The 26,139-nt window shown below is 44.6% G+C and overlaps 2 protein-coding genes across 7 annotated transcripts in view; one reads left to right on the top strand and one right to left on the bottom strand.

Moving 5' to 3' along the window:
- The first annotated feature begins 294 nt into the window (after nt 1–294).
- MRPL35 (mitochondrial ribosomal protein L35) lies at nt 295–2,924 on the top strand. Its single transcript, XM_039723868.1, is given in 5 exon segments — nt 295–450; nt 530–680; nt 2,182–2,300; nt 2,303–2,325; nt 2,563–2,924. Coding segments are annotated over 5 exon segments (600 nt in total). The 5' UTR covers nt 295–332; the 3' UTR covers nt 2,752–2,924.
- A 3,051-nt stretch (nt 2,925–5,975) lies between these two features.
- Nucleotides 5,976–26,139, bottom strand: part of REEP1 (receptor accessory protein 1) — a 65,043-nt gene continuing 44,879 nt past the window's right edge. For 2 of the 6 annotated variants that reach the window (XM_039723835.1, XM_039723837.1), the window contains exons 7-9: nt 24,087–24,255; nt 18,253–18,288; nt 14,599–17,562 (exon numbers count right to left, since the gene is read on the bottom strand). In XM_039723835.1, the coding sequence (XP_039579769.1) occupies nt 17,132–17,562; nt 18,253–18,288; nt 24,087–24,255 (636 nt within the window). In that variant the 3' untranslated portion in view covers nt 14,599–17,131. Of the gene's footprint in view, nt 8,029–10,038; nt 10,179–14,219; nt 14,272–14,598; nt 17,563–18,252; nt 18,289–24,086; nt 24,256–26,139 lie in introns of those variants that run through there. The other 4 variants (XM_039723839.1, XM_039723840.1, XM_039723841.1 and 1 more) reach the window with 4 other exon arrangements.

The raw sequence follows: 26,139 nt of genomic DNA, 5'->3' as shown, positions 1-26,139 counted from the left end.
CCAAAAACAAAACAATACACCAGTAATGCGCACAAACAATGAGTTAAATCCACCTGATGAGCTTTTTAGGAGACTTTACTAACAGGCTTCACATCCCCGGGGCGGAGGCTCGGTGTGTGGGGGCCCCTAAGGGTGACGGGGGCGCGGGGGGAAGGAGCGCGGCGGACGAGGAGGAATCTGGGGCTGTGAGGGGCCCCGAGTCCGGCGCGGGATCCCGGATCCGCTGTGGGATCCCGAATCCGCTGTGGGATCCCGAATCCGCTATGGGATCCCGAGTGCGCTGTGGGATCCCGAGTGCGCTGTGGGATCCCGAATCCGCTGTGGGATCCTGAATGCGCTGTGGGATCTCGGCTCCGCTGCGGGCTCCCGGCTCCGTGGGCGGGACGCGGCGCGGCCCCGCCCGGCGCAGCGTGGCCATGGCTATGGCGGCGGCCCGCGGGGCCCTGGCGGGTCGGTACCGGGTTCGGTGTTGGGGCTGGGGGTGTCTGGCTGGGATGTTTGTGCTGAGGCTCTCCCGTGTCCCCCGCAGGGATCCTGCGGCGCTGGGCCCCCCGCGCTCTCCCGCTCGGCCGCCCCTCCGCCCGGTGCGTGCGGCACGGAGCGGCCCCGGCCCCGCTCTGGGCCCCGCGGCTGCTCGGCGAGAACCGGCCCCGGGCAGGGACCCCCTCGGTGCTCAGCAGGTGCGGCTACGCGGCTTCTCCCTCGTGCGAAAAACCCTTAAAAGGGATATATATGTGTATATATGTATATATATAAATATATACATATATTTTTATATATACATCCATGTGTATCTTATATGTATATTTATATGAAAATATATATATAAGATACACACGGATGAGTTTCTCTCTATATATGTTATATATATATACTTAATATATATTTTTATTTGCATACCTTATATATTTTAGATGTATTATATTGTTTCATATCAATATAAATAATTTGAAAATCTATACATTTCAAATATATGTATGTGTGTATATATATATTTTTAAAAAACCCTATATTTTATATTAAAATATGTTTATGCATAAATACATTTAGGAATGTATATTTTATTCCACTACATATGCATTACATAATATGCAATATACTGTGAGTTTATTATGTATCCTATAACATGTATAATTTATCATCGTGTGTATTAATATTATATTGTTAGTATAGTCTATGTTATATTTAATAATATAATATGTAGTATTCTATTACATATACAATATGGGTAGTATATATGTTGAAATTCCTCCATATATATATATATGAATGTTGTAGAATCATAGGTTGGAAAAGACCTCTTAAGATCATCAAGTCCAACCCTTACCCCAGCACTGCCAAGGCCAGCACTACATCATGTCCTCAAGTGCCACATCTGCACAGATTTTACATCCCTCCAGGGATGGAGACTTGTCCATTGCCCTGGGCAACCTCTGCCAGTGCTTGACAACCCCTTCTGTGAAGAAAGTTTTCCCTAGAGTCAATCTAAACCTCCCCTGGCAAAACTTTCTCTTGTCCTATTTGTTTCTTGGGAGAAGAGACTGACCCCATTCCCCATATATATAAATATAAAATATTTGCATAAATACATGGATAGATAGACAGACACATGTATAATTTGTAAACCTCAGTCTGACACTCCTGGGCACCTTTTCCCTCTGCAATGGGTCTGTGTTAGCCCCAAAGCTTTCCACTTCAGTCACCATTAATGCTTGAAGCAGGAGGTAAATTAGGATACTCTTTGCAGCCATATTTTACAATTAGTCTTGTAATCACTACTGTTTCTCCTGCTGCTCATGGGTGTTGGACTAGATGATTTATGAGGTCCCTTCCAACTCAAACTAGTTTGTGACTAATATTGTAAAAGTAATTTCTGAATCCAAGTAACAGCTGAATATTGGCTTGAGTGTTTGACTGCTTTTAGTAGATTAAGAAAAGGTGCTCTATGTGGAATAATACGTTTGAGCTGAATTTTGACAAGAGTCCAGCCCTGCCATTGGTGTTCTACACCCATTAGCTGCTGTGCTGTAATATTTAAGCAGTCCTTGTTACCCTTCAAACAAGTCCCAGCTCTTCTGATCTCTCTGTGTGTGACAAAGGCAGTGATTTCTTTTAGAAAAAGGTGTCTCATTCCTGTTCTGTTTCCCTCTTCACTTTGGGGTTGGTTTGGGTTTTTTTTAGTGTCACACCTCTACTTCCAAGTTTACTCCAGCAGCCAACGAGGAGCCTCACCTACTGCAGCCTGCGGAAAGGAAAGAGGAAAAGTGTGAAATCCGTGGTCAAAAGATTCCTCCGGCTGCACAAGGCCTCTGGGTCAGGAGAAAGGTGAGGGGTTTTGGATAATGAGAGCCTGTTCTTTACAGTCAGGGTAAAGTGTAATTGTTTTCCTTCACTTGGAGGGCAGTGGCTGATGTGGAAGTTAAAAAAAGCTCTGTAGAGAGACTCCCATTTTCCTGAAAGTGGGGGATTTTTCCAGGTTTGCTGAGCAGTGTGGTGTGTTTGTCCATTTGCAGTGACCTGCTAAGAAGTGGGGTTGTTTTGGTGTGTGTTTTCTCCTGACAGGCTGGTTATAAGAAGAGGCTGTGGAAGAAGTCAGCTGCCCAGAAGAAGCGTTTGAGGGAGTTGGTGTTGTGCACGAGGACACAGTGTAAGCTCCTGGATAAAATGACCACTTCCTTCTGGAAAAGAAGGAACTGGTACGTTGATGACCCCTTCCAGAAGTACCACGACCGCACGAACCTCCGAGTGTAGAAATCTTGGGTTTGCCCATCTCTGGGAAAGGGGCAGTGGTCGTGTGGCACAGTCTGGGTCTTGGAATATACATCGGTGCTGCCTGTGCTTTTTCAAATGAACATGTGCATATCATCTGAGTAGAATTACGGGAATCAATGCCCACAATAAAGGAATACTCCAATTTATCTTCATCTGCTGTTTGTTTTACTTAGCAGAGGTCAGGCTGGTCACCTACACATTCTGATGTCTGGTGGTTTCCTGTGATTGTCTGTCACAGAGGAATACACTAAACAGCACTAAAAGTGAATAATTCAACATACTTAATCTTATTTGTTTAAATAAATATGTTTAAATAACCCCAGAATCTATTCCTCTGTATCATACTAAGTGGTGGCTCACTGAATGGAGTCTTCTGGGGAAGAGGAAAAAGGAGAGCAGGGTCTATCTTAGCATTGTTGCCTGTCTACAATAACACACTATTGCCTTGTGTCCATGCTAGAAAGTGTGGGGGGAAAAAAACCCAAACCAGAGTCTTATAGCTACATGCTGGTTTTATGACTGATTTTAAAATGTTTTGGCCACCAGCTTTCATTACAATACTCACATTTTGTGTCCTCTGTCTGTTTTTGAATAGTAGAATCTATTCTTTGTGTCCTGCACAACATCCTCAAGCAGACAAGTCAGAGTAATTTCTTGTTTATTCATACTTCATACTGCACATTCCTGGTCACACATAAATGGAACAAACCCAAGGGTTTATCATGGGATCTGTTTGGAGTGACCAGCTCATCTACACCCTGCTTTTGCTAAGGGTTGGATCAGATGTTTTCTCTACAAAGCTGATACTCCAGAAAGTGTATGAAAGCAGTACTTGAAAGCAGTCCCTGATCACCCATTTTTGAGCAGACAGTCCCTGGTTATCAGCCCCAGAGCTGCCTGTATAGCAGAGTGGTTTGCTGTACAAGGCTGTAGCATTGCAATGAATTCACTAGTTACTCAGAGTGTTCAGTAGCTGTATTTTGTTCTTTTTCCAGTTCATGATACAGAACGTTCTGAAGGACATGCAGCACTTAGTGAATACATCTATATACAGTCAGCCAGAATTCAGATAAAAATAATACAGCGATCAAAGTGATTATTCTGGCCTGCCAGATACATTGAACAGACTAAAGATGTTTGGTTTTGTTTTTTGTTCTTTTTTTTTTTAATAAAGAAAAGATTAAGACTTTATTCAAGATGTATATCAAGCAGTATAACAAAACCAGCAAAACATCAACCTTTGGAATACTGTTGTAATGGCCGTCCTTGTGAGGCATCAAGTGTACCATTGTATCACAGACCTTTTCTACCCATCACAGGAAAGAAATCACACCAAGTGCACAATTATGAGCCTTAAATAGTTTGTCTAAACGCAAATCCCGACGTGTTCTCTGCTAGTTCAAATGTGCTGGATGCAAAACAGGTACCTGAAACTAACAGCAAAAGGGAGACTGTGGGTGAGGAGCACAAGGGTTCACCACGACACGAGGACTCGCCAGCAGCCAGAGGCAGCAGGTTGTTCACAGGAGCAGCATCGTCTCCAAGCAGCTTTCTGTAAACTGCCTGATTCTCTTCCCTTCTGTGCTGGGTTTGCACTTCCACAAGGTTTTTAGGTTGATTCATTCCAGGGTGACAGGGACACACGTGAAGTCTTTTTTTGATGGGATCCTGATTCAGCAGTTGATGACTGCTGGAGCTGCGCTGATGCTGACCCCTGCGGCAGGAGAGGAGGCACAGAGGGGAGCACTGGGTGCTCCAGGCTTATCTCTTCATAACTGCATGAGTTTATGGTCAAGTGGGGAGGTCATTCACAGGCCTGTTTATTACAGACCATCCCCAGCTGCAGTTTCCCTCCCCTCAGCCTCAATTTTGTGTTATTAAAATAATGCACATTTCACTGGAGCCTTGAGCTGGGTAAAAGCTGTTTCCTAGGGCTGGCCTGTTCTCTTCAGAGTTCCACTCTCCCAGCCCTCTCTGACACATCAGGAGGTACCTGCCTGCCCTACAGGACTGATGGTAGGGGCCAGCAGCCTGAAAGGCCCCCAAACTGGGCTTTTTAAATTGAGCCAGATCTATTTTAAACCATCAGCTGGAAGATTGCTTGATTTTAGGAGTGGAGATCTGGAAGTGCTCGGCCAGCCTGCACACTCAGAGCTGGAACAGGAAGGGAGCTGAAAACTGCTCCTTTCCAATGCATTCCTAGAAAGCATTCATCCATCCCTCCATCCATCCATCCATCCATCCATCCATCCATCCATCCATCCACCCGTGCATCCATCCACCCACCCACCCACCTATCCATCCATCCATCATCCATCCATCCATCCATCCATCCATCCACCCATCCATCCGTCCATCCATCCATCCATCCATCCATCCACCCATCCATCCATCCATCCAGCCATCCATCCATCCATCCATCCACCCATCCATCCATCCATCCAGCCATCCATCCATCCATCCATCCACCCATCCATCCATCCATCCAGCCATCCATCCATCCATCCATCCACCCATCCATCCATCCATCCATCTCTCCTGTGCAGGTCCTGCACACCCCGGTTTGCCAGGAGGGGTCAGCTCAAGGCTCCAATTAAATATGCATTATTTTAATCACTAGAAAGCATCCATCCATCCATCCATCCATCCATCTCTCCTGTGTGGGTCCTGCACACTCCAGTTTGCCAGGAGGGGTCAGCTCAAGGCTCCAATTAAATATGCATTATTTTAATCAGCACACCCCGGTTTGCCAGGAGGGGTCAGCAGCAGCGCAGGAAGGCGAAATCACCGAACCGAGCTCGCTCCTCGGCAGAGGCTCCAGAGAAAAGCTGGAACAAAAGGCTTCACGGGTGGCGTTTATCCGGAATGAACAAGCAGCTGTGACACGGAACTGACGGGCTGGGGGCAGCCCCTGCTAACAACCTGTGCGAGGAAGGTGAGGAATCAAAGCGAGGGGCTGCTCTCGTCTGTACAGAGCACTGGAGCACAAGGAGCACGAGTGCACGAGGTCAGGCATTCACACGTCTGTCTATCTAATGCAAATATACAGCTCCGTTGATCATACATTTTTTCTTTTCCAGAGATATGAAAAGGTTTATTTTTCTCGTTTATACAGTGAATGTTTTGAGAGATATAAGGCAACTCCCTTGTCAACATTTCACCTCAGCACTTAAGAAATGCTAAACAGTCAAGTTTACAGTAAAACAGCAGATTAGACGCACATTAAATAGTTTTAGTGAGAATCAATGTTAATACAGCGTGTCTGAGATTAGGACTTGTCAGATGTTATGCAGCTCTATGTTGTTGGGATTATTTGGCATAATTGAGTGCAAACTTGTCAGCTTCTTTTTTATCTTACAGCAGCCCATTGCATAGCAGGGAAACATGGCTTGCTTGCAACAGGATTTTATTTTCTGCTAACAGTGCAGGCATTTTTCCTATTTCTTTTTAATGTTAGCCAAAAGAAATCAAATAAACTCTAAAGCTGCTCAGAAGTAAAATATATAAGCTTAGCTTCTCAAAGCTTTTGCTGAGTATCTTCCAGGGACCGACTCTTCTGTAACTGCTCTTTAGACAGGTTTGTTTGGGTTTTTTTAAATTTACTTTCTGAAGAATTTTTCAAAATTTGCAAAATATGACTGAATCAGCACATAAAAATAAAATTCTCAGGTAATGAGGCCAAATACTGTGGCAGACACAGGAAACACCTGCTTGATTTTCTATTTCCTAGCCAGGTCAGATAAACATTTCTGTGTGCGCGTAATTTATTTCTTTCTGCCCCACACATGTAGGAAAAGCTCAGGGATCCACCAGATGGGCAGCTGGGATATGGATGCACACCTGGCAGAGAAATGGTTTCAAAGGCCACTTCAGAGTTATCTCTGAGCCTGGCACACTCCAGCTGGCTTTTGGCACCCTGGGCTGCTGCACCTGAGCCAGATGAACAGTGACAGCATCGAGCCCCTGTGCTGATCCATTGGTGATGGCACATCCTACAAAATGCTAAATCCTCTTCTAGTCTATGTGACAGGTCTGAGAGCAAACACAAAGGGTCACGTAATTAACTTATGTGTGAATCTCACATGCTCAACACTTACAAGAGACACCAACTTGAAGCACAAATACACAAACCCTACCATGTCTTCCTCTTCTTTTATATTTCCCATTTATATATGGATACAAATAAACCACTCCATCTGGTTCTTGTGGTTCTAACCAAACTCCATGCTACAGGAGAAACTCCAGGCTTCAAAAAGCAGCTCAGACCCAGCACCCTCCTCTGCTCATGGAAGCAGAACAGCAGCTCCTCAGCAGCAGAGCAGAGTGCTGGGACTGGCACTGTTGCAGCAGGGGAGAAAGGTGTATTTTCCCCTGGAAATGCATCACTAAAGCAATTGTAATTTCTGTTGCTGCAGCTTGCTCAAGCCTGGCTTGCTCACACTTTAAAACTTGCAGTAGAACATTGGCCACAAATGGTGGGATTTAGTTCTTCTATGCATCATTTTCCATAAAATACTCTCCTGGCTCAGGCTGATCGAAATTAGGACTCTCCCTTCATTACATCATTGAAACAATTTTTTTTTCTCTTGCACATCACTTCCTCATCCTCTGTAAGTGGTTCTGTCTCTGTTAGCACAATGGTTTTCTCAGAACATGTGATTTACTTGCAGAAAAACGCAGTTGCAGCTCAGCTTTTGCTAACAAATCTTGGACATTTTGTACAGAGTACTTTGACATTTGTTACATCATTCACAGTCTTGAGGAGGAAGGGAGGAAAGAGAAATCCATGGGTTCTGCAAATCCACTTCATCCATGATAAAGCCATAAATAAATACACTGTCAATGTAGCATCATGAGTAACTGATTATTGTTGTTTCCTCTGGGCATTCACAGAGCAAGAGCTATGCAGACACAAATGAAACTGTAAATGTACACTGTGGGTGGGTGCACACTCTGCAAACCAAACCAGGACCCCTCACCTGCAGGTGCCTGCCAGACTGTCCTACCCACGTCAGGGACAAACAGCAGCGTGCCACAGAAGGATGCGGAGAGAGGAGGAGAAAGGCCATGTCTACAGTGATCAAAGCACATCCATCCCACTGCTGCTTCCTACGTTATGAACGAGTAGCTCTTAAGGCAGAAGAGAGACATTCTGTGGATCTTGGTGCTATTGGCTCATTGCACTCACATTGTTTCAGTGGCAGAGGACGAGGTACTTTTCTTCCTGAAGCGAGGTCTAAGAGTCCTAGGCGGTGCCTGCAGAGAAACAAGACAAAACTTCAGAGGCATAGTAGGAAACAGCTTTTCTTTTTCCTTACAACTCACCCATCTTTGTGGGACCTCTGTGGCAAAGATCCTGTTCCATGCATGAAGTTTTGGCCCTGAAGATCAGTAGAAGATCAGTGATGAATGGCCAGCTGAGGACTAATCTCTTTAAGAAACCTGTTGTACACCCAGGTTACATCAACACATTCCCCTCTGGTGCTTGGTTACACGTGTGGCTAACAATTGCTAATAACTCAGCAGTTGAAAGAGCCAGGTCAAACTGGTGCCATTTACAGCAGCTCATGGATCTAGAGATCAAACTGGTGGCAGGAGCCAGTTCTGGTGTCTCCCAGCCCATCCTGCCCTGTCCAACCTATCGACAGCTCCTTGGAAGGTACAGCTCATGGCATCACAAAGCTGAAGGGTTTCCCAAGGTGAAACACACCAGGCCTGTATTTCTCATGAGGTAGAACTCCTTAAAATCACCCTCTTGCCTGGGAAAGAGGCCAGACAAAATCTGTTGAAATTATTTTAGAAACCAGCTATTGGAATTCTGCCTTGTAGTCAGCTGGTGCAGAGCTTTCACAAGGAGCCCTGACTGCCCAGGAGGAGGCAGACCAACTCCATGAATTTGGTTTCCTGTGGTTGACTCTGTTCTCCAGACTCAGACATCAGTTAGGCTGGCAAACAAATGAAAGAAAAAGCCCTAATCTGCAGAGCCTACTTGTCTCAGAAGAGTTCTGGTATGGCATTGTGTTTCATGAGCCTCACAACAAGAAATGGCTCTCAGATGTTGTAACAGGGCATGGATTCTCAGTGTGGAGGCCTGTCACTGCATCGAGTAACACTGCAAGGTGTGGTAGGCTCTTCTACTCCATTTACATAAACATCCAAAGTCTTGTTTTCTTAATAGCATTAACCTTGTTTTCTTAATAGCATTAACCCATATTTACCTGTAAGGGCCTGACAGGACCAAAGCAAAGACTTTTCTGTTTTACAGGACTTTCAAACCCAAGACCATGCCATGTTTCTGCACTCCCATGATGCAGCAAGGTATAACTATTCATATAGACAAGGGACTGCAGCACGGTGAGGTTTTGTTTAGACTCCACCTAAATCTCCTTTTTTTCTAGCTTGACCGTAAACCAAAGTACTTTTTCACAGAGATGGGATTAATCCAACACTTCACCCCATCTTTCAAGGCTGAAATCTTACCCCAGGTCCCTGCAATGAATCCCAACAGCACAACAGATCTGGATGGGATGGCTGTGCCCAGAAAGCACAGCTGGAGCAGAGATGAGGAGCAAAGCTGCTATGCACAGCAGCAGTGGATCCCACACCACACCTGACTCCACAGCTGCTGGCTCGGAGGAGCCCAGGGACACAGCCAGACAACTGGAGCAGCACCTCCTGCAGCCTGGGACAAGGCTGCTCTTGGGGAAACCAAGTGGCTCTCAAAGCAAAGCTGTCATTAACTACACAGCCAAGGCTCTTAAACGGGGCATGAACAGCTCTGCCTCCTTTGGGAGGCCATGGGACAGCTCTGGGAGTAGCTGCACCTTTCCATGGCTAGAACAGAGCAGCCCAGGCTTTGTTGAAGGCCCCCAAAGGTAGGAGAGCCCAGCAGAAGGGATTGTAGCTGCTGAGCAAAGCACACTGCTCTGCTCCCTCACACTGAGCCAAGGGAAGGGGGGAACCAGCTCAGCTTCCCACAGGTGGAGATCCCAGCTGCTGGCTGGGGCTCCATCCACCCTGCCCAGATCTTCAGGGAGTCTTTGCCTACAGCATCTGCCACAGAGGTTTTTATTTCCTCCATAAAAAAATGTTGCTAAAATTTTGAAAAATCAGAGTGAGATCTGCATTTCCTTCAGTTCTTTTGTTTCCATGAAGCAACTTAAAGTGTATTTAGTGACTTTAGACCAAAGACAGCTGTTCAGTTGAAGATTCCCGCTGAAGAATCAAGGAATGTCAGAAGGAGGACTCTTGACAATATGGAAGTACCTCAAGGGGTTGATCCTTCTTTTTGGGCCTTTTGTTCACGGATGCACAATCATTCTCTTCATCATCTGAGAACACTGAGCCTTTTGTTTCACAGTTTGTCTCAGGTGGCTTCTCATACCTAATGTCCACACTTATTTCACCTATTTAACACAGCCATTTGCAGCCTAAATGTGAAGACACAGGATGAGGAAATCAGTGATGGTTTGATTCACACAAACGTCACTCACTGCAAAGCCATGCATCTTCCAGGGATTAATAGACAGAAGGGCCACACATCACACTCTAATAATAGCAGCTGTGGGGTTAGAAATCAGAAGGCTCTTGTTTACAAAGCCATTATGAAGTCTATCTTGATTATTTTACACAGAATTGAGACTAAATTCACAGGTTTTGATGTTTTGATGTTTGGGAGGTTGACACTAGAAAGAGATTATTTTTTGTTTGTTTGTTCAGGCATAACTAAAATAACTGATTTCTTGAATTGCTGGTTCCATCCATAGCTCCTGCTCTAGAAGACTCCAAATGGATGTTAAAGTCCACTGGTAAGCACAGAGAGACCTGCCTGGGGTGCAGAAATAGGAAGCACAGCAGCACTTACAGACTTGAAACTGAGTGGTCAAGGTAAGCACTCAGTCTGATCTCCACTGAAGTTCTCAGAAAGCTTCACCAGGCATTGAATGGACCCTCATCAAGTGGGAGTGTTGCTGGAAAACCAGTGCAGGCAAAAGTCTCTCTTCTGTCATTCTGGAGTAAACGTAGTGGAGCACTAGCTCTGCTGATGTTCCTGAAGGCAGTTTATGGCCTCATAACTTCAAACCACAAAGACTTGGTGGTTCTTACCCTTGGAATTTATGGCACAATCTTTGTGGGACTGGTTGTGTTACACAACACAATCCATTTGCTGCCTAAATACACACAGTAAATGAGACAGTATTTTTAATGACCAGCCCAAAGCAAGAGGTACAGAAGAGGAAACTCAACATGACCAAGTTTCCTGCTCTCCATGGTTTCTTACCAGCAGGGCTGGAGGTTTCTCTGTTTAACTGAGAAGGTTTATTGATTCCAAAACATGGTAGGAGGGGAACTATTTGCTGTTTGAGTTGCACTAATCAGAATTACTGGGTTTATACTTTGTTGCATGAACATACATAGAAATAATGCTCTGTGCTTCTTGTCTCAGCCTGACTGTAAGAGTCTGCTGGACCAAAGACTGAAACCAAAGAGGATTCTTAACATCTAATACTTACTAATCCCTTTTGATTCTTAAAGCCCAAAAGAAATGAATTCTTCGACGGCTCTTCCAGTAGGGTAACAGACAGAGGGAAATTATTTGGCTACAGCAACACCACGAGTCACAAGCAGGTCACTGGGGCTCTCCCCAGTGCAGATTAAAGTCAGCAGCTAATCAGTCTCAGCCCACAGGATGCAGCTGCTGCTCGAGACAGCAGCCTGTGCACACCATCATCCTCTGCCCACTGACCCTGGGCTTCTACCCCTTTATCACCATTCACATGGGCAGGCTGGAAAACACCACTGCAGGCTTTCAGGAAGAGCTGGAAGTTGATTTTCCCCAGCTGTACTGAAGATGTTGATAGTCAAATTGCAGAGAGGCCAGGGATAATGCTGAAATGTTTTTGTTCTGTGTAGGACTGTAGTGTGAATACTGCACTGTGGGGAGAATTAAATGCTCTCTAGACCACATGGCAAAAGAGTAAAGGAATGTTTTAGTTTACTATTTTATCCTACCCAGGAGCAGCCTAGCTTAGACCCTCTTGGATGTGGAAGATGTTCTTTGCTGCTTGCCTAAGCCAAATCAAAATTCAGTCAAGTTTAGTACAAGTGGGTCAGAACTTATTTTAATGGCCTCACTGAGGTTTGCACAGTGGCCCAACAACACACCTCCAGCCATGAGCCAGTGAGAACAGACAGGGGCTTTCACCAGGAAAAAGAGCTTTGAATGGGACAGGATGGAGGGGTGCTGCAGACCCACAGCTGGGGTGCTCAGTGACCAGAGTGAAGAGACACTGGCTGCTGAGGCTGGGTGAACAGAATCATGACAATGTGCCATGCTCCCATTCCACGACCAGCCACTCCACTGGAAAAGGAGACAGAAGGAGCTGTCAGCCTGAGAATGCTGCTGTGAATCCCATGGCTTTGCAGCGTGCGTTGCTTTCTTCATTACTGTTCTCACTCTTAAATTAGATGCTGGGCAAAAAAGATGCCCAGTGAGCTCTGCCACCCACGTCACCTGCACAGCAGGCACAGTCTCCTGCAGGCTTTTCATTCTCCCATCAGTCCAGGCATCCCATCCATGTCCTGAAGCTGCTTCCATGAAGATCAAGAGGAGAGCTCAGCCTCTGGTGCATACTGCTTTGATCCCTGCAGCTGAGGGGTCTGTAAACTCCACTGGAAATTGGGCTGATGCCCTTTTCTTCCCTGCTCCACGTCATTGTGAGTGGGACACTGAAAACCAGCCAAATGGGAACCAGTTTAGCTTCAGCCTCACTGAACTGGAAAAAGCAAGATGGGGTCTCCTCGGCTTTTCCACTACTTTTCTGGCCATGGACGAGAAAAGATCTTTAATACGCATGGCACTTTCCTTCAGACCTGGAACGAGAAGGGAGGACTCCCTGCCCATCCTGCCTTGGGAAGGACATCTGTATTGTGAGCAAGCCAAGCTCATATTTATCTGCCAGCCTTTGGGGTGCCAGCCTTTGTCCCACATTTGTGGAAGCATTCTGCTGTTGTGGAATGGCAGAGAACTCATCTCCAAAGAGCAGCTGCTGTGTGAGCCCCAGCTCTGAAATTGTTGTTTTTTGTGAATATGGTGATGATATCATAAAGAACTGATTTTCTGACACCAAGAGAGTGAGTAAAAATGTAAAGCAGAGGGTTAATCAGAAGAATAAACACACATGTGAGAAACTGCTGAGAAAGGAGATGGAGGTTTAAGGTGAATGGAAGGGTTCTGGGCTTGTTACCAGAGAAGGTAAAGATTGAGGAGCACAACATTGCCAGGGCTGGAGCGTGCATTTTGAGGACAGCACTTGGCCTTGGGTGACCTCCTGTGTGTTTCTAAGAGCCATTTTTATGATCTGAGGCTGCAGGGCCTCATCACTATCAGATGTCCCCAAAGTAGCAGAGTCAGCAGTGTGTGCTGCTCCAGGGAACAGCCAACAACCCCAGGGACTGTCACAGCCAGGAGGTGGCTGTGTAAAGACATGGATCATACACAGACCTTTGCCTTGACTCTGTTTGGGAGCTTCTCACTCCCCATCCCAGGGTGTCTCCACCTGCTACTTTTATGGCTCCACAGCTTTGTGTGAAGGGGCTGAATTGCTGCAGAAGTGGGAAATGGGCTGGTGTTCCAGGACTAAAGCTGCTGCTGCCTCTTGCAAACACCTTTTCAGCGCACAGACCAGATTACACTCCTCTCTCTACTAAAGCAAGACAGAATCTGACTGTAAACAGATTCCAAATCCAAGGAAATGGATTATTCCAGTTAATTCCCTTAATTTCAGTTCCTATAATTCCATCATAATTCCTCCCAAGGGAACTGATACAACCAACACATTGTGTGGGAAGCCCTGAAAATGGGCACATTTCAAGTTAAAGCAGACATTTGAGTGCTCTGCAGAGGTGGGATCTGAGCTGTTAATGCACCTTAAGGAACAACCCAGCACAGACCAGGAAATGTAGGGCCAGATCATTGCAATCTATGATTCAACAAGGCTAAGAAATTTCACATGCAAAACTCTTTCTACAGCAATATCTGGGACTCAGTAGTGTGCTGGTTCAGCAATCACTTTGGTTCAGAACCTGGTCCATGCTGCCATGTAAATCTGTAGCAAATTTCTGTGGATTTTCATAAGTACAACAGAAATCAGGACCTGGCTCACTTTAAGTGCAAGTGAAAAAATGACTTTGTTCTAGATCCTCTGAAAAATCTGGATACTTAAGTACAGTGGGAATCAGGCAACTTTGACATTAGACCTTCCCATATTTTGCTAGGCACAATTCTTCCATCACTTGAATTCCTCAGGAGCAATGGGGAAAACCAGAGTCACAGACTACACAAACCAAGAGGGAGGTATTGTATCATTGTAATGGAAGGTAAAGTCACTCCAAAGTTAAGCCTTTCCAGGGTATCATTCATACAAAGAGGTTTGCACACCACTTAATAAGCACAGGAGAACAGATATTTATTATACGATGGCCATCAGCTTCTTTCCCCTGCAACAAAGATAAATTCACCATCATTTCCAAAAGACATTGACCCAAGTCCTGTACTTCCCCAGCAGCTTTCATTGCCAAACCAAGGAGTTAGGAGCAGCCAACTACACCAGCACACACTGCCCAGGAGCCACCAAACAGAGGCAGACATCCTTTCCAAAGCTGCAGTCAAATGCAACCAAAGCAAACAAGCCTAATTACATCAACAAAGTCATCCGTTAATGAAAACACATCCCACAAAGGAGTGAGTTGTTAAGTGCTAGTCTACTCCAAACACCTCAGAGGAAAATTCATGCAATCTGTAACACTTACATCAGAGTCCCATAATATTTACATAGAGAAAAAGAAAGAATAAACTGTTAGGAGAAAACATTTGGGTGCAGAGGGGGAAGGAGCATTGTTTCAGAACACAGAAATATTCGTCTTTGCTTTTATCATATCTGTCATTCAGCTGAAGTTTATTAAACAATAATTAATGTTTTCACTTTCTGCTGGTACAATGCAGATGTACTTAAAAACTACTGATTTTCTGTGATTTTTTTTTCTTCCCTGAAGTAACCAAAATACATCTGAAACTATTTTTAAATCTCAAAAAGAAAATCACAAATTGCTATTCAGAAATACCAGTACAAAGTGATGCAAACCAGCCCTGTAAAAATTTGCTTCAGTATTTAGTAAAGGAAAATTTTAAGGAACAAAATGCCTAGAGCAACAGAAATTGCTGTTTGTTCTTTAAGTTTAATAAGGTTAAAAATTCCTCTGAATAAGAGCTGGAAGCAAAACTGGCTAAGAACCAAAATAAAACCACCTACACCATTTAATTGAATTAGTTCAGAGATGTACAATCAGCCCCCTTGACATAAAGTCAATTAGTGTTTTTAAAGCACTTTCCACTGTAATAACTCATGTGCACTTCTGAGCATACCACAAAGAAGGGGTTGGATTTAGCTAATAGACCAATGAGGTGATTTATTTAAAGCACAATTAAGTGGATGTCCCATCCAGGTCCTTGGTGAGCTGCACTGCTGCTGGGTGTGATCTGTCACCTTGTGGAGCACAGCCCTGCAGTGCACACCCAAACCAGACCCGTTCATCACAAATGTCCCTGCACATTTCTCACACTGCCTGAGGCTTCTGATCAGCATTTTAATATTAAATGCCCCCTCAAATACTTGCAGTCTCAACAATTCTCCTGATATACAGCTGATTCTTCAATTCATGAGAGGTAGATTTATTCTCTGCAAGAATTAAAATGGTTTCTCCCTCTCAACCATGCCCCAGGTCTTTGCAACAGCACCTAAGAGACATCAGTTGAGAGAACACCACCAAACATATTTTGTTACTTCTTAAATGCCAGTCCCAAGCAAGATTGTTTAATATTGAACAGCGTTAAAGCATTTGCCAGGCACTGCCAAAAGACAAACAGATATCCCTGGAGATTTTTACTCTGTCCTCTCTGAAAGGGAAAAAGAGCTCTTACATAATTGTACCATTGCTCTTGAATGCTGCAGCCTGACTTTCCACACAACACAAAGGAGATAAATCAGAAACTCGGGTTAAAACCTGGAAGGAGTTCCACCAGCAAAGGCCTGGCCAGGAACAAAAAAGCAAGAGGAGCTGGCATAGGAGCTGTCAAAAAGAAGTGCTGGAGTACATCTGTCAAACAGGCTTGTGTTTTAGTGAAGCTGCCCAGAGCAGAGGAGGATGAATGTCCTGAATGGCATCAATGCTCTGTCATGTGCAGGCTGTGAGGCCAGTGGGAGTGATCCAACGGGGCAGGAAAGGGCTCTCCTGTGGAGCCAACAGCTTCAGCACAGAGAATTCCACCAGTGCTGACAGGGACAGTCCTGCTCCAGAGGAGCCCATCAGCACCCAGCCCATCACCAGTGCTGACAGGGACAGCTCCAGCTCAGGGGGCTCAGCCTGGCCTTCAGACTGCAGAAATGCACACTCCATGGCATCTGCAGGCCTCATCCTCCTCACACCTTCTCTCAGGGTATCATCTAGAGAGCAGAATGCTTGGACTTCTGTTCCATCAGCTCTCCTAAGAGCTGAGGAGGTTTCTGTGAGTCAGAGAGTGAAATAATTGAGTTTTACCTGCAAGAGCATTAATGCAACTGCTTCTGCCAAAAAGAGTGCACTAAAGCAGCTTTTAATATCCCTGCTTGAGGAAAGACTTGACTATCTGCCCATTTAGATTATAAACTCTTTGGAAATGAGAACTGTTAATGATGGGACTCTGAAACTTGGCTACACTAAAGTTTGCACCAAGAGAAGATAAGTGCCAGTAGCTCAAGGCAACTTAGTCCTAGCTAAACAAAATTAGATTCTTTTTTCCCCCAGCTTTTTGTGGCCCAGAAAAATCTTCACATGACGTAGCCAGCTCTCCAAGCTACCAAAGATGCACTTACAAAGGAGCATTTTAATGGTAGGCCACTGTCTGAGAGTGCATTAATGCATCTATTGCCTTGGAGACAGAGAAAGGGCAGCCTGTGGAGACAGAATGAACCCTCTATGACATAGAGCCTTGGCACATCCCTATTGACATGGTCTAAGGGACTGGATTATGCTGGAAGGGGGCAGGAATAGTAAAACAAGCCAATGTGAAAGACAGGGGATGCAATTTCAACAAGATCTAAATTACTCTGGGTTTAATTCATAAACATATTGGACTGATTGCTGCTTTAGCATCATTAAAAGACTTGCTAAGATTACCTCATGACTGTTAAGCCCATAAGGATTCAGTGATTCTTTTAATAAATAACACTTTGAAGTCAAATCCATAAAACAGGTTTAGGCTAAAATTAGAAGAGTTCTAATAAAATGCCCTGTGAATACAAGTGTTTCAACAGATACCACCTTAAGCATGCTTCCTTGTGCTGCACAATAGCACGCTCACCCAGAAAAGGAAGGGCAACAAATCAAATATGAGGGTGGGTTTGCCACCCATGCTGGGTGCAGGGAGGCTGTGCCAGGCTGGAACCATCAGGCTCCAGCACTGCACAGGGCTCTGGCACCAGGTGCAGGGCTGTGGGAAGGCACAGGTCACTGCAGCACGGTGGCAGTACTGTGATCCTTCAGCCTTTCTGCTGCTGTCTCCAGGTTGATTAGTGTGCAAAATACATAAAAAGCACATGAGATGAAAAGAAAAGGAGTTACAAAGGTTTTTTTGCTTCCACCAACATGAGACACTGCCAGTCTGTATTTCTTTTTTCTCCCCAGACAAGCTGCTTGGCAGTCCCATCCTCTGGCATGCCCAAATTGGAGTTCTCCCACTCCTTTCATCTGTCACTGGGAAAAAATGCAGAAGTGACATGTCTGGGCTCGTAGCAACCGAGCTAACTGGCACAGCACTGAAAAGACCACCGGCAGCTAAACCATTCACTGCACTCGGCATTTGCAAACACAATAAATGCTGGGGACACTGGGGACATTTTTCAAAAATGCTTCTGCCAGAGACTGAATCAGGGAGAGTCAGTTCAAGCCTGTTTTGTCTTACCAGGGTCTTCTGCTGGGATTTGCTACGTACCCTGTTCACCCCAAACACAAACATCCTCCACCAACAGAGAAATGTGCCAATCCTTAGGGAACACAGCAAAACAGGGCTGGGCTGATGAGGTTCTGCTCTTGCTGCATTCCCAGTGGATTCACAGCAGCACTGGGGGACATGGGGCAGAGGAGTTACACTGCACAGCAAGGACATGGCACATCCTCTAGAAGAGAAAGGAATGGAGTTCTTCTCCAGAGGAACAATCCCCATCCTTGGGTGACACAGGTCAGTATGGTGAGAAGCACTGAGATTCTTGCCATGAGCACACACACAGCTCCCAAACCCGCTCACAGCCTGGCCTTCCCCTGCTTTGCCCCCCTGGTGTTAGGAAACCCAGTGAGCAAGAGCATCAGGAGCAAGCCGGGCTGGGGAAGGCAGCCATGCCCAAAAGGGATGCATGGACAGCAGGACACAGGAAATCCAGCACTCACCTCTGAGGAGTCGGCATACCGAGCAACACGTGCACACTGAAAGAGGAGCTGAGCATTAGGAACTTGTCGCTGAAGCCACTCACTCTTAGAAAACACTTGGCACCTTTTTGAAGTGCACTTCAAGGCCCTGGTGTGCACAGGGAGATGAGTGTCTCCACGGACCAACATGGAGCACAGACTCGGGAATGTGCTCATGCCAGGCTGTGTCCATGTGGGTGTTAGATACAACTCCCTGGTGCTGTCCTCAGACCATGAACAGAAGTAACTCCTGACTGGAGGGACCTGGGATAAGCAATCTTGGAGCATGGATGCACAACCCAGTGCAAAAGGCTGTGTGATAACAAACACAGGGGGCAATACTGGGATTTGTAAGGCTGTGTGTCTGTATTATTTCAGTAGATTTAGAATTCTGGTAGAAGTCTGGCTGCTGCAAGCACTCACACAGCTTCTAAAGAAATCTATCCACAAACCCCTGATCTTCCTAAACCAGGAGGGTCCTACAGGGATTAATAACCTGATGGAATTGCCATCAGGATATTTATCCCCCCCACAGTGAAAGCAGGTGATTCATATCTGTTCATGAACATGTGTGAAGCTTACAGCTTCATCTTGAGCACAGTTTATGTTCCAGGAAACAGCCTAAATTTCCACTTTGAGCCTTTCAATTTAATGCTCACAGTGGCATCACTGATTCCACATTAAAGAAAGTTTTTGAAGAAGAAAAGGTTTGAGCTCTGTGTGATTTTTTTTTTTTTTTTAGTTATGATTGTTCTGCACTGGGGACACTGGAAGTTCTTCTATAGTTTCACAGTCATTTTAAAGCAGCACCATTGAAAGCAGATGTCTCACTGTCCCTTGCACTCTGGCCTCCTCCTCCTTGTCCCTTGCTGATGTCTGTGCTGCTGCTCTCCACTGGCTTGAGGATCTGACCCAGGTCAAGAGCAACTTGGAAGCAAGAGAGAGCATTTAACTTGAACAATTCCGTGACAGAGGCCAGCATGTAAAAATAATATTTAAATGAATCCAAAGGAAAAGACAGATGGGCCAGAGTCAAGCAGCTGGGTTGACTGAGTGGGAGTGCTGCCTCACATTGGCTGGATGCTGCTGTGAAACTATGGGCTTTCTCAAGAGATCTGCTGTGGGTTCAGCCTCTGATCTTACACAGAAGAAAGTTGATCACAGTTTTATGAGACTTTGTTCTCTGGGAGTTCATGCAACATATATCTGGGTTGTTCTCACACATCCTTCTGGTGGATGGGGAATGAATACCCAAACACATCCTGACTGCTGATGTTCCCCCACCTTTGTTCTGTACTGCAAAGCCTTTGGTCCTTCAGCACAAGACCAAAAAAACAGCTTTGATTCTGTCCTGCTCAGAGGAATGGAGAGTATCAGAAAGCACGCTGTCCATTTCTGCTTCGAAATCATTCCAGGTAAGAATGATCTTAGCCTGGGACAAGCTTAAGCAGAAAGAACACTGGGTTTGGGCAATACAGAGGGTGGCTGCATTGTTTGTGATCCTCTGCCCCAGGCAGCATCAGCTCTGGACACTGACTGTCCTGTGATGCAACACAAATTAAGGTAATGCTGTAAGGTTAAGAAGTGCAAAAGCTCCTGTTAATAAAGACAAGTTTATATGTGGATTGTTACTGGACATTTGCCAGAACAACAGGATTCCCTTGAAAAATATTTGGAAATATTGTTCTGGAATTTACACTTTCCCATAACAATGCACAGCCACATGACATTTACAGTTCCCAAAGGAAAGAGGCAGTTCTGCCTGTGGAAAGGGCACAGGTTGGAGCAGGCATCGAAGTAAAATGTCACAGTCCATCATCTGGGTGCCAGGACAATAAACTGAGAAATACTGAACCAAGAGTGAAGTGAAAAATCAGAAAATCAAATGAAGAGGTGGTGGGCATTCTACATGGAAGAAGAGGCTCACTGTGTGTCCTTGGTGCCCATCAAAGGAAGGTGTGCACATCTCCCTGGAGCTGGTGCCTCGTGGGGTGTGCTGTTTGTGGGGTCAGCAGCCACCCACAAATCATGGCAAAAGCAGCTTCTGCCTCTTTGTGTCATCTGGCTGTGGCTTTGGACTGGGTGTGAGGAGGAGGAGAAGGCTCTTTCTGTGTGGGAACACGCCTGGAGCCCACTGTGTGCTGAGTGTCCCACTCCTGCAGAAGGAGCATCCTCACAGCACAACTGCACAATGCACAGGCACCACTGAAAGGCAGCACAGACAGCAAAAGGTAAAGCTATCTCAAAGGCAGCTCTTGCTTATTGTATTTCTTGGCCTCATAAGACACTCTTCAGCAAGCTAAAAAAAACCAAAAACAACCTTTTGCTGTATCTGCTTGAAGCTGTTACAAAATGGCAAACTCTTCACACAGTACTTTGTGTCAAGAGGGGATTCAAAGAATCACAAACCCATCTAAGCAGCACCATTCACGTTACAAAAATAACAGCAGTGCAAACAAAACAGGCTGAGTGTTTGTGCAGCCTGGTCCTACAGCCAGCTTTTATTCTCAGCCAGAGCCCACTGGTGTCAGGAGAGCCTTTTCTCATGCTTCAGTGGGCTCGGAAACGTGCCCAAGAGTTGTGAAACCAGAACCTGAACCACTTGCTGGTGCTCACAGGGGGCTGGGGGGTTTAACACCAAAAAAAAGGAATTTTAGCATTCCCTTCTGTGCAGAAAAGACAACAACCTCTCCCTATCCCCCTGTCTTTCCAAAACACTTTATTTCAGATATCACATCTGCTCTTAAACACAACAGGACTGGAACCAGGTCTGACTGTGTGTCCCCTGCTCAGGATGGGACCCAGATAAACAACTCTGAGCTCAACCTAAAAAGCCTCTCTTCTCCCAGGTGGGGTCAGCTCTCAGCATCCTCCATGCCAGGTCCTGTGTGATGACAGGGTTTAGCTTTCATTGGCTAATTTAGTTAACATGCATTTTTATGCTCAGACATCATTGCTCCAGCTATACCTTAATTCTAACCATATGAGCTTCAGAGCTCTCATCAAAAGGGGATGGTGGTTTTGGTGTGTGTTTCTTTCCTGAGTGCTTAATCTAAAGTTCTATAATAGCAAGGCTATTAGCCCTCAGAAACTGAGCTCTGCTGTGTTGTCAGTCAAAGAAAGCACACAGGTGAGAACATAGCTCTGTGTTTTTCACTGTGAGCATAACCTTTAACTCCTGCCCTCATCTAATCCCCTTAATTAGTGTGGTCACAAAGAGATCAAGGAGCAGGCACAATTCTAGCTGGCAGCAGTCAAGGACAATCAACATAAGCCTCCTTTGAATTATATAAAACTTTGGGGTTTGTTTTGGGAATCATTATCCTCCTATTTTAAGGTTTCTCTTAGAACACCAGGAATGGAGCATTTACAGAAGGAAAAGGTAAGATGTTTCCTTTTTTGTTGGTTCTTTTCTTAATGTTGCTAATATAATGTGTGGATTTGCAATGGGACTAGGATGGAAGGAAAAAAGAGAGGGAAATACCTCTAAAAAGCAAAAAAAAAGCAAAAAAAATCTACTTTAAGTCTTCTTTGAGGGACAAGCTGCTGATATAAGAGGTGATAAAGCATCAGGAAAATAGAAGTACAATGCAGGTTCTGTAATTCACAAGAAAAATTCTCTATTTAAAATGTGAGTACCCTCATGCCAAACATAGTCTAGGTCATTTTTCATGACTCCATCTGATGTCACATTGACTATGTCCCACTATTTCTAAAGCAGGTAAAAAACCAGAGGAATTCAATGTTTCTGTGAGGCAGTGGGACATCTGACAGGGATATTTATGCCAACTGAGGGCTTTGAGACAGGAGGAAGGGCTGTGTGTCTGCCCTTCTGTAGTGACTGCTCATGCACACTCTCACATGTGCATAAATAACACACTGATGGGCAGAGGAAAATTCTATCTATCCCTTAATTATGTCCAGCTCTCCAACTAAACAAATATGAAAGGTGGAATGATGGAGCTATGTCTGGGCTTAGTGTGCCCAGAGCAGTGTCACATCACCAGAACATGGCCCTCAGGATGTGGCACAGTTTGGATGGCACATCACAGTCTTACACACACACAGGACAGCTGACTCTGATCAGTTCTCCCCTCCTGACGTTCTGAGTGCACACAAAATGGTGCCCACATGAAACAGCACAAGGACTGGAGAGAACAGAACTGTATTTTTCACTTCCTGTGATCAAAAGTGAGAGCAAAGCTCATGGCTGGAGTCTCCCACCACCTGCAAGAGGAGTCTGTTTGTATTCTCTGCAGGTGGAGAATTTTTTTTAAAGCACCTCAATGCAATCACCAAGTGAGATGAGACAGATAAGGTCTTAGCAGATTTTGCAAATTTGTGCAGTTTCCATTTTAAAAAAAATTAAACTCAAAATCTCAAATTACTTGAATCCAAAATTTGTGATAAAGACTTAGTCTGAGTTCAAAATGTTTATGAACAATTTCAGAGATTCATTCTGAGAGCTCCTTGTACACTATGGACACAAAACCAGACCAAAATGAAAAACTCTTGTGTCTTGAAACAGGGTCGCCCATTTAAAAAAAATTAAATTCAAAATCTCAAATTACTTGAATCCAAAATTTGTGATAAACACTTAGTTTGAGTTCAAAGCATTTATGAACAATTTTTCAAAGATTCATTCTGAGAGATCTTTGTGCACTATGGACACAAAACCAGACCAAAATTAAAAACTCTTTTGTCTTGAGACAGGGGTTTGTGGCCAGGTGAGCTGACTTCACTGTCTCAAGAGCAAAACTACAAAGGCTGCTCTACTCAGTGTGGAACTAAGATAAGTAAATTGTGGTTTATTTGTGTCATTATTTATTTTTGTCTAAATATGTGACTTTTTAAAGACTTTTATATTCTGTGTGTGAACACTTTATTTTCAGACCGATTAGATCAAGAGAAGTGTACACAAGGCCTTATACAAAGATGAGAATAAAACCACTGTGCACCAACATTTCCGTTTACCCATAAAGAAAATGTATTCAGCAGATAATATTTTAAAAAACAAGGAGAAGTCTGATTCACAGAATTTGTAAAAAGCTTGAAGGATACTCTTTAGGAAGCATGAGACAGGACATTTATAATACCCAGGCTTAAAACTGTGCAAGTGTTTGCACAGACCTCAACCCACAGCAGCTGGAACTGCTGAGTTTCTGACTTGCCAGCATATGTTTCACAAGCTACCAAGTGCAACACGCCTGCAACCTTCCATGGTTTCTCATCACAGCACTGGAGTTGAGTGATCTTTGGTGGTGTGTGGGAATCCCAGAAACCATCTGGAGCCACCTCCTTGGGATAACCCTCCATGTCTCAGCTTTTGAGATCTAATCTGCAAAGCTATCTCCAATTAAATGTTTTGGATTTGGACTCACAAAGGTTTCTTTAACCAAGCTTGACATAAAATTTTTAACTGAATCCTCAGGAATGGATCTTATTTACAGCATGATATTTCTTCCCTTTGTTCTTTCACAATTAGAAAACAAACCATTGTCCTTAGGACACACCCTTTTTTCAGCATGGCTTGCAGCCCCCAGCCCAACTTTCCAGCTCAGGTTGCAAAGACTGAGTCTGGCTTCTCTGCACACTCAAGTCTCATCCTTGGTACCAGCCAGGAATAGTAACCATCAAATGATGATACTGTTTTTTTCTCCCAAGTGCCAAGAGACTCAACAGCATGTCTGAGTCCTGGAATTCTGGTATGTGCTGGCTGCAGTGTCCATTTCTCTCTGCTCCTGCCAAGGGCATGACTTCACTGAACAGTGTCATATTCCAGACAGCACAACACTGAAAATAACACTGGCACTTACCTGAGCTGCCAGTGCCTTCTGATGCACTTCTGGATGGTTTTGGGTGGCTCTGTTTGCTACCTGTTCGTACAGTGACCGAGGGAGGAACGGTGCTGCTGCTGTCTCCGCGAATGCTCGACAGGTCCTGCATGCTGAAGCTCCGTAGTCTCTCAGACAGGGCTCCCTGTCCCTAGGTGAACAAGCAAGTCAGTAACACAAAGTTAGAGCCAACATTTTGAGACTCTTCGCTCTCTTGCTCATTGAAATCCATCAGGATAATAGGAAGAGATAAAATGGTGTGGTCCAGTGACCTAGAGGTGAGAAAAATGTGTTGATAAAAGCATCATTGCCTCTCTTGGCTCTTCCTTTTGGAGTGGTTCTATGGCAAACATCTCTGTGAGCACAGAGCAGCCTTGGCCATGTGTAAAGGAGCAGGATGTTGCTTTGTCTTTCTAGTAGGTACTTTCCTTCACTAGGAATGAGTCAAACAGATGCTTGGCTTCAGAATCACAATTAAATGGCCGGCATCAAAATAACTTCCTTTTAAAGTTAGCCATCTATGATGATATTCACCCAGCCATTCTCAGCAGTACATAACATTTCCAGAGTACAGAAAATTTGAAATTTTAAGCTAATAAAAAGATATTGTTAAATTGCAAGAACTATAACAATGCTTTTTTTCATGCAGCTTAATGAAGAAACAATTAATGCAATATTTTTCTTTATTTTTATGCTACTTCTCAATCTGACAACAGAGATATTCCTTGGTGAAAGGAATGTAACTGTAAAGGATAGGTTGGTTAGGTGACACTTTCTATTAAAACTGCACCCCATCAAAAGGCTGACTGTAAGTATTTTGTAACCCTCATACTACACTACAGCCATAAAGTAGGAACACCAGAAAAATCAATACATTCAGAATCATAGAGCTTTTGAGCTACATTAAATGACATTCAGAATATAAATTGCATAACTTTGATTACATAAATTGCATTTATGTTCTAACTTTTTATTGAGGGGGGAGGATCTGAAAGAGACTTCACAGCACATAGTCTTGAAAAAAATACTGAAGTAAACACATAGAGCCTGATTCTAACATTCTTTCTGCAAATGTAACTTAGGAAAAAAAATCAGTGGATGATTTGACTGAGATGAAATCAGAAAGAAGGCAAATAACAGACAGTAAATACTGTCCTGTTTAACAAAAAGATAAGGGAACCTGTAGCAATTCACCCACCACTTTCATCTGGACTTGTATTTGTCCAAGCAGCACAGCCTGACCACAGCCACAGGACCAGGGCTGGGCTGGACAGAACACATCAGTGCTCCCTTCTGGGCTGCAGCTTTGAGTATCCTGGCCCAGGGTGCAGAGCAAGGCCAGTGGAGAGCTCACTCTGGTGCTGGTCTGGCAGAGAGGAAGGACTCATCCTGAACATCTACAATCAAAGGCAAGACTGGACACATTCCTTGCTAAAGCTGTTGGGCAACACTGCCTGTCCCCTATGCACTGGCATTGATCCATTGGGAAGGCAAAGCAATAATTTACCTACTGTTTTGTCAACACCACTTCAGAAATTCTGCATGCACAGTAAAGGAAAATCAGTGCCTCTACCTCATACAAATTCCTCAGCACTTTACTTTTAGGGTGTGTAAGTAGAGAGGGCATCAGGTGCTGATACCTACAGTCACTGTGACAGTCTGCACTTTTTACATTCAAGAAAAGTGACAGACCAGTAATCTCCAACTTTTCAGCCTGAAGGTTTTTATACAAGAAAAATGAGTTCAAGCTTCCTTCTCAACTCCACATTTAGTTTTCCTGCAGACTGTTACAGAGAAGCAGCAGACTTACTTTGCTCTTTCCCACTATTCTACTTTTGAAAGCATTTCAAATTGATGGGGCTTCTTTGCTCAAATACCAAGACATATTATGTTGCTGATTTTATATGCATGGAAGTGGAGTCCTTAGAACTTATATTTTGCTAAACTCTCACCTCTGCCCTCGCACTCTCCAGCCTGGCTCAAGTGTTGATGCCTGAATTTTGGCTACTCCTGCCAGTGGCTGAGCCACTCTTGA

Source organism: Passer montanus, unplaced genomic scaffold (assembly GCF_014805655.1).
Source record: "Passer montanus isolate IOZ18808 unplaced genomic scaffold, ASM1480565v1 scaffold51, whole genome shotgun sequence".
NCBI lineage: Eukaryota > Metazoa > Chordata > Aves > Passeriformes > Passeridae > Passer > Passer montanus.
The sequence above is the reverse complement of the archived record's forward strand: the minus strand, read 5'-3'. Positions and strand labels throughout refer to the sequence as shown.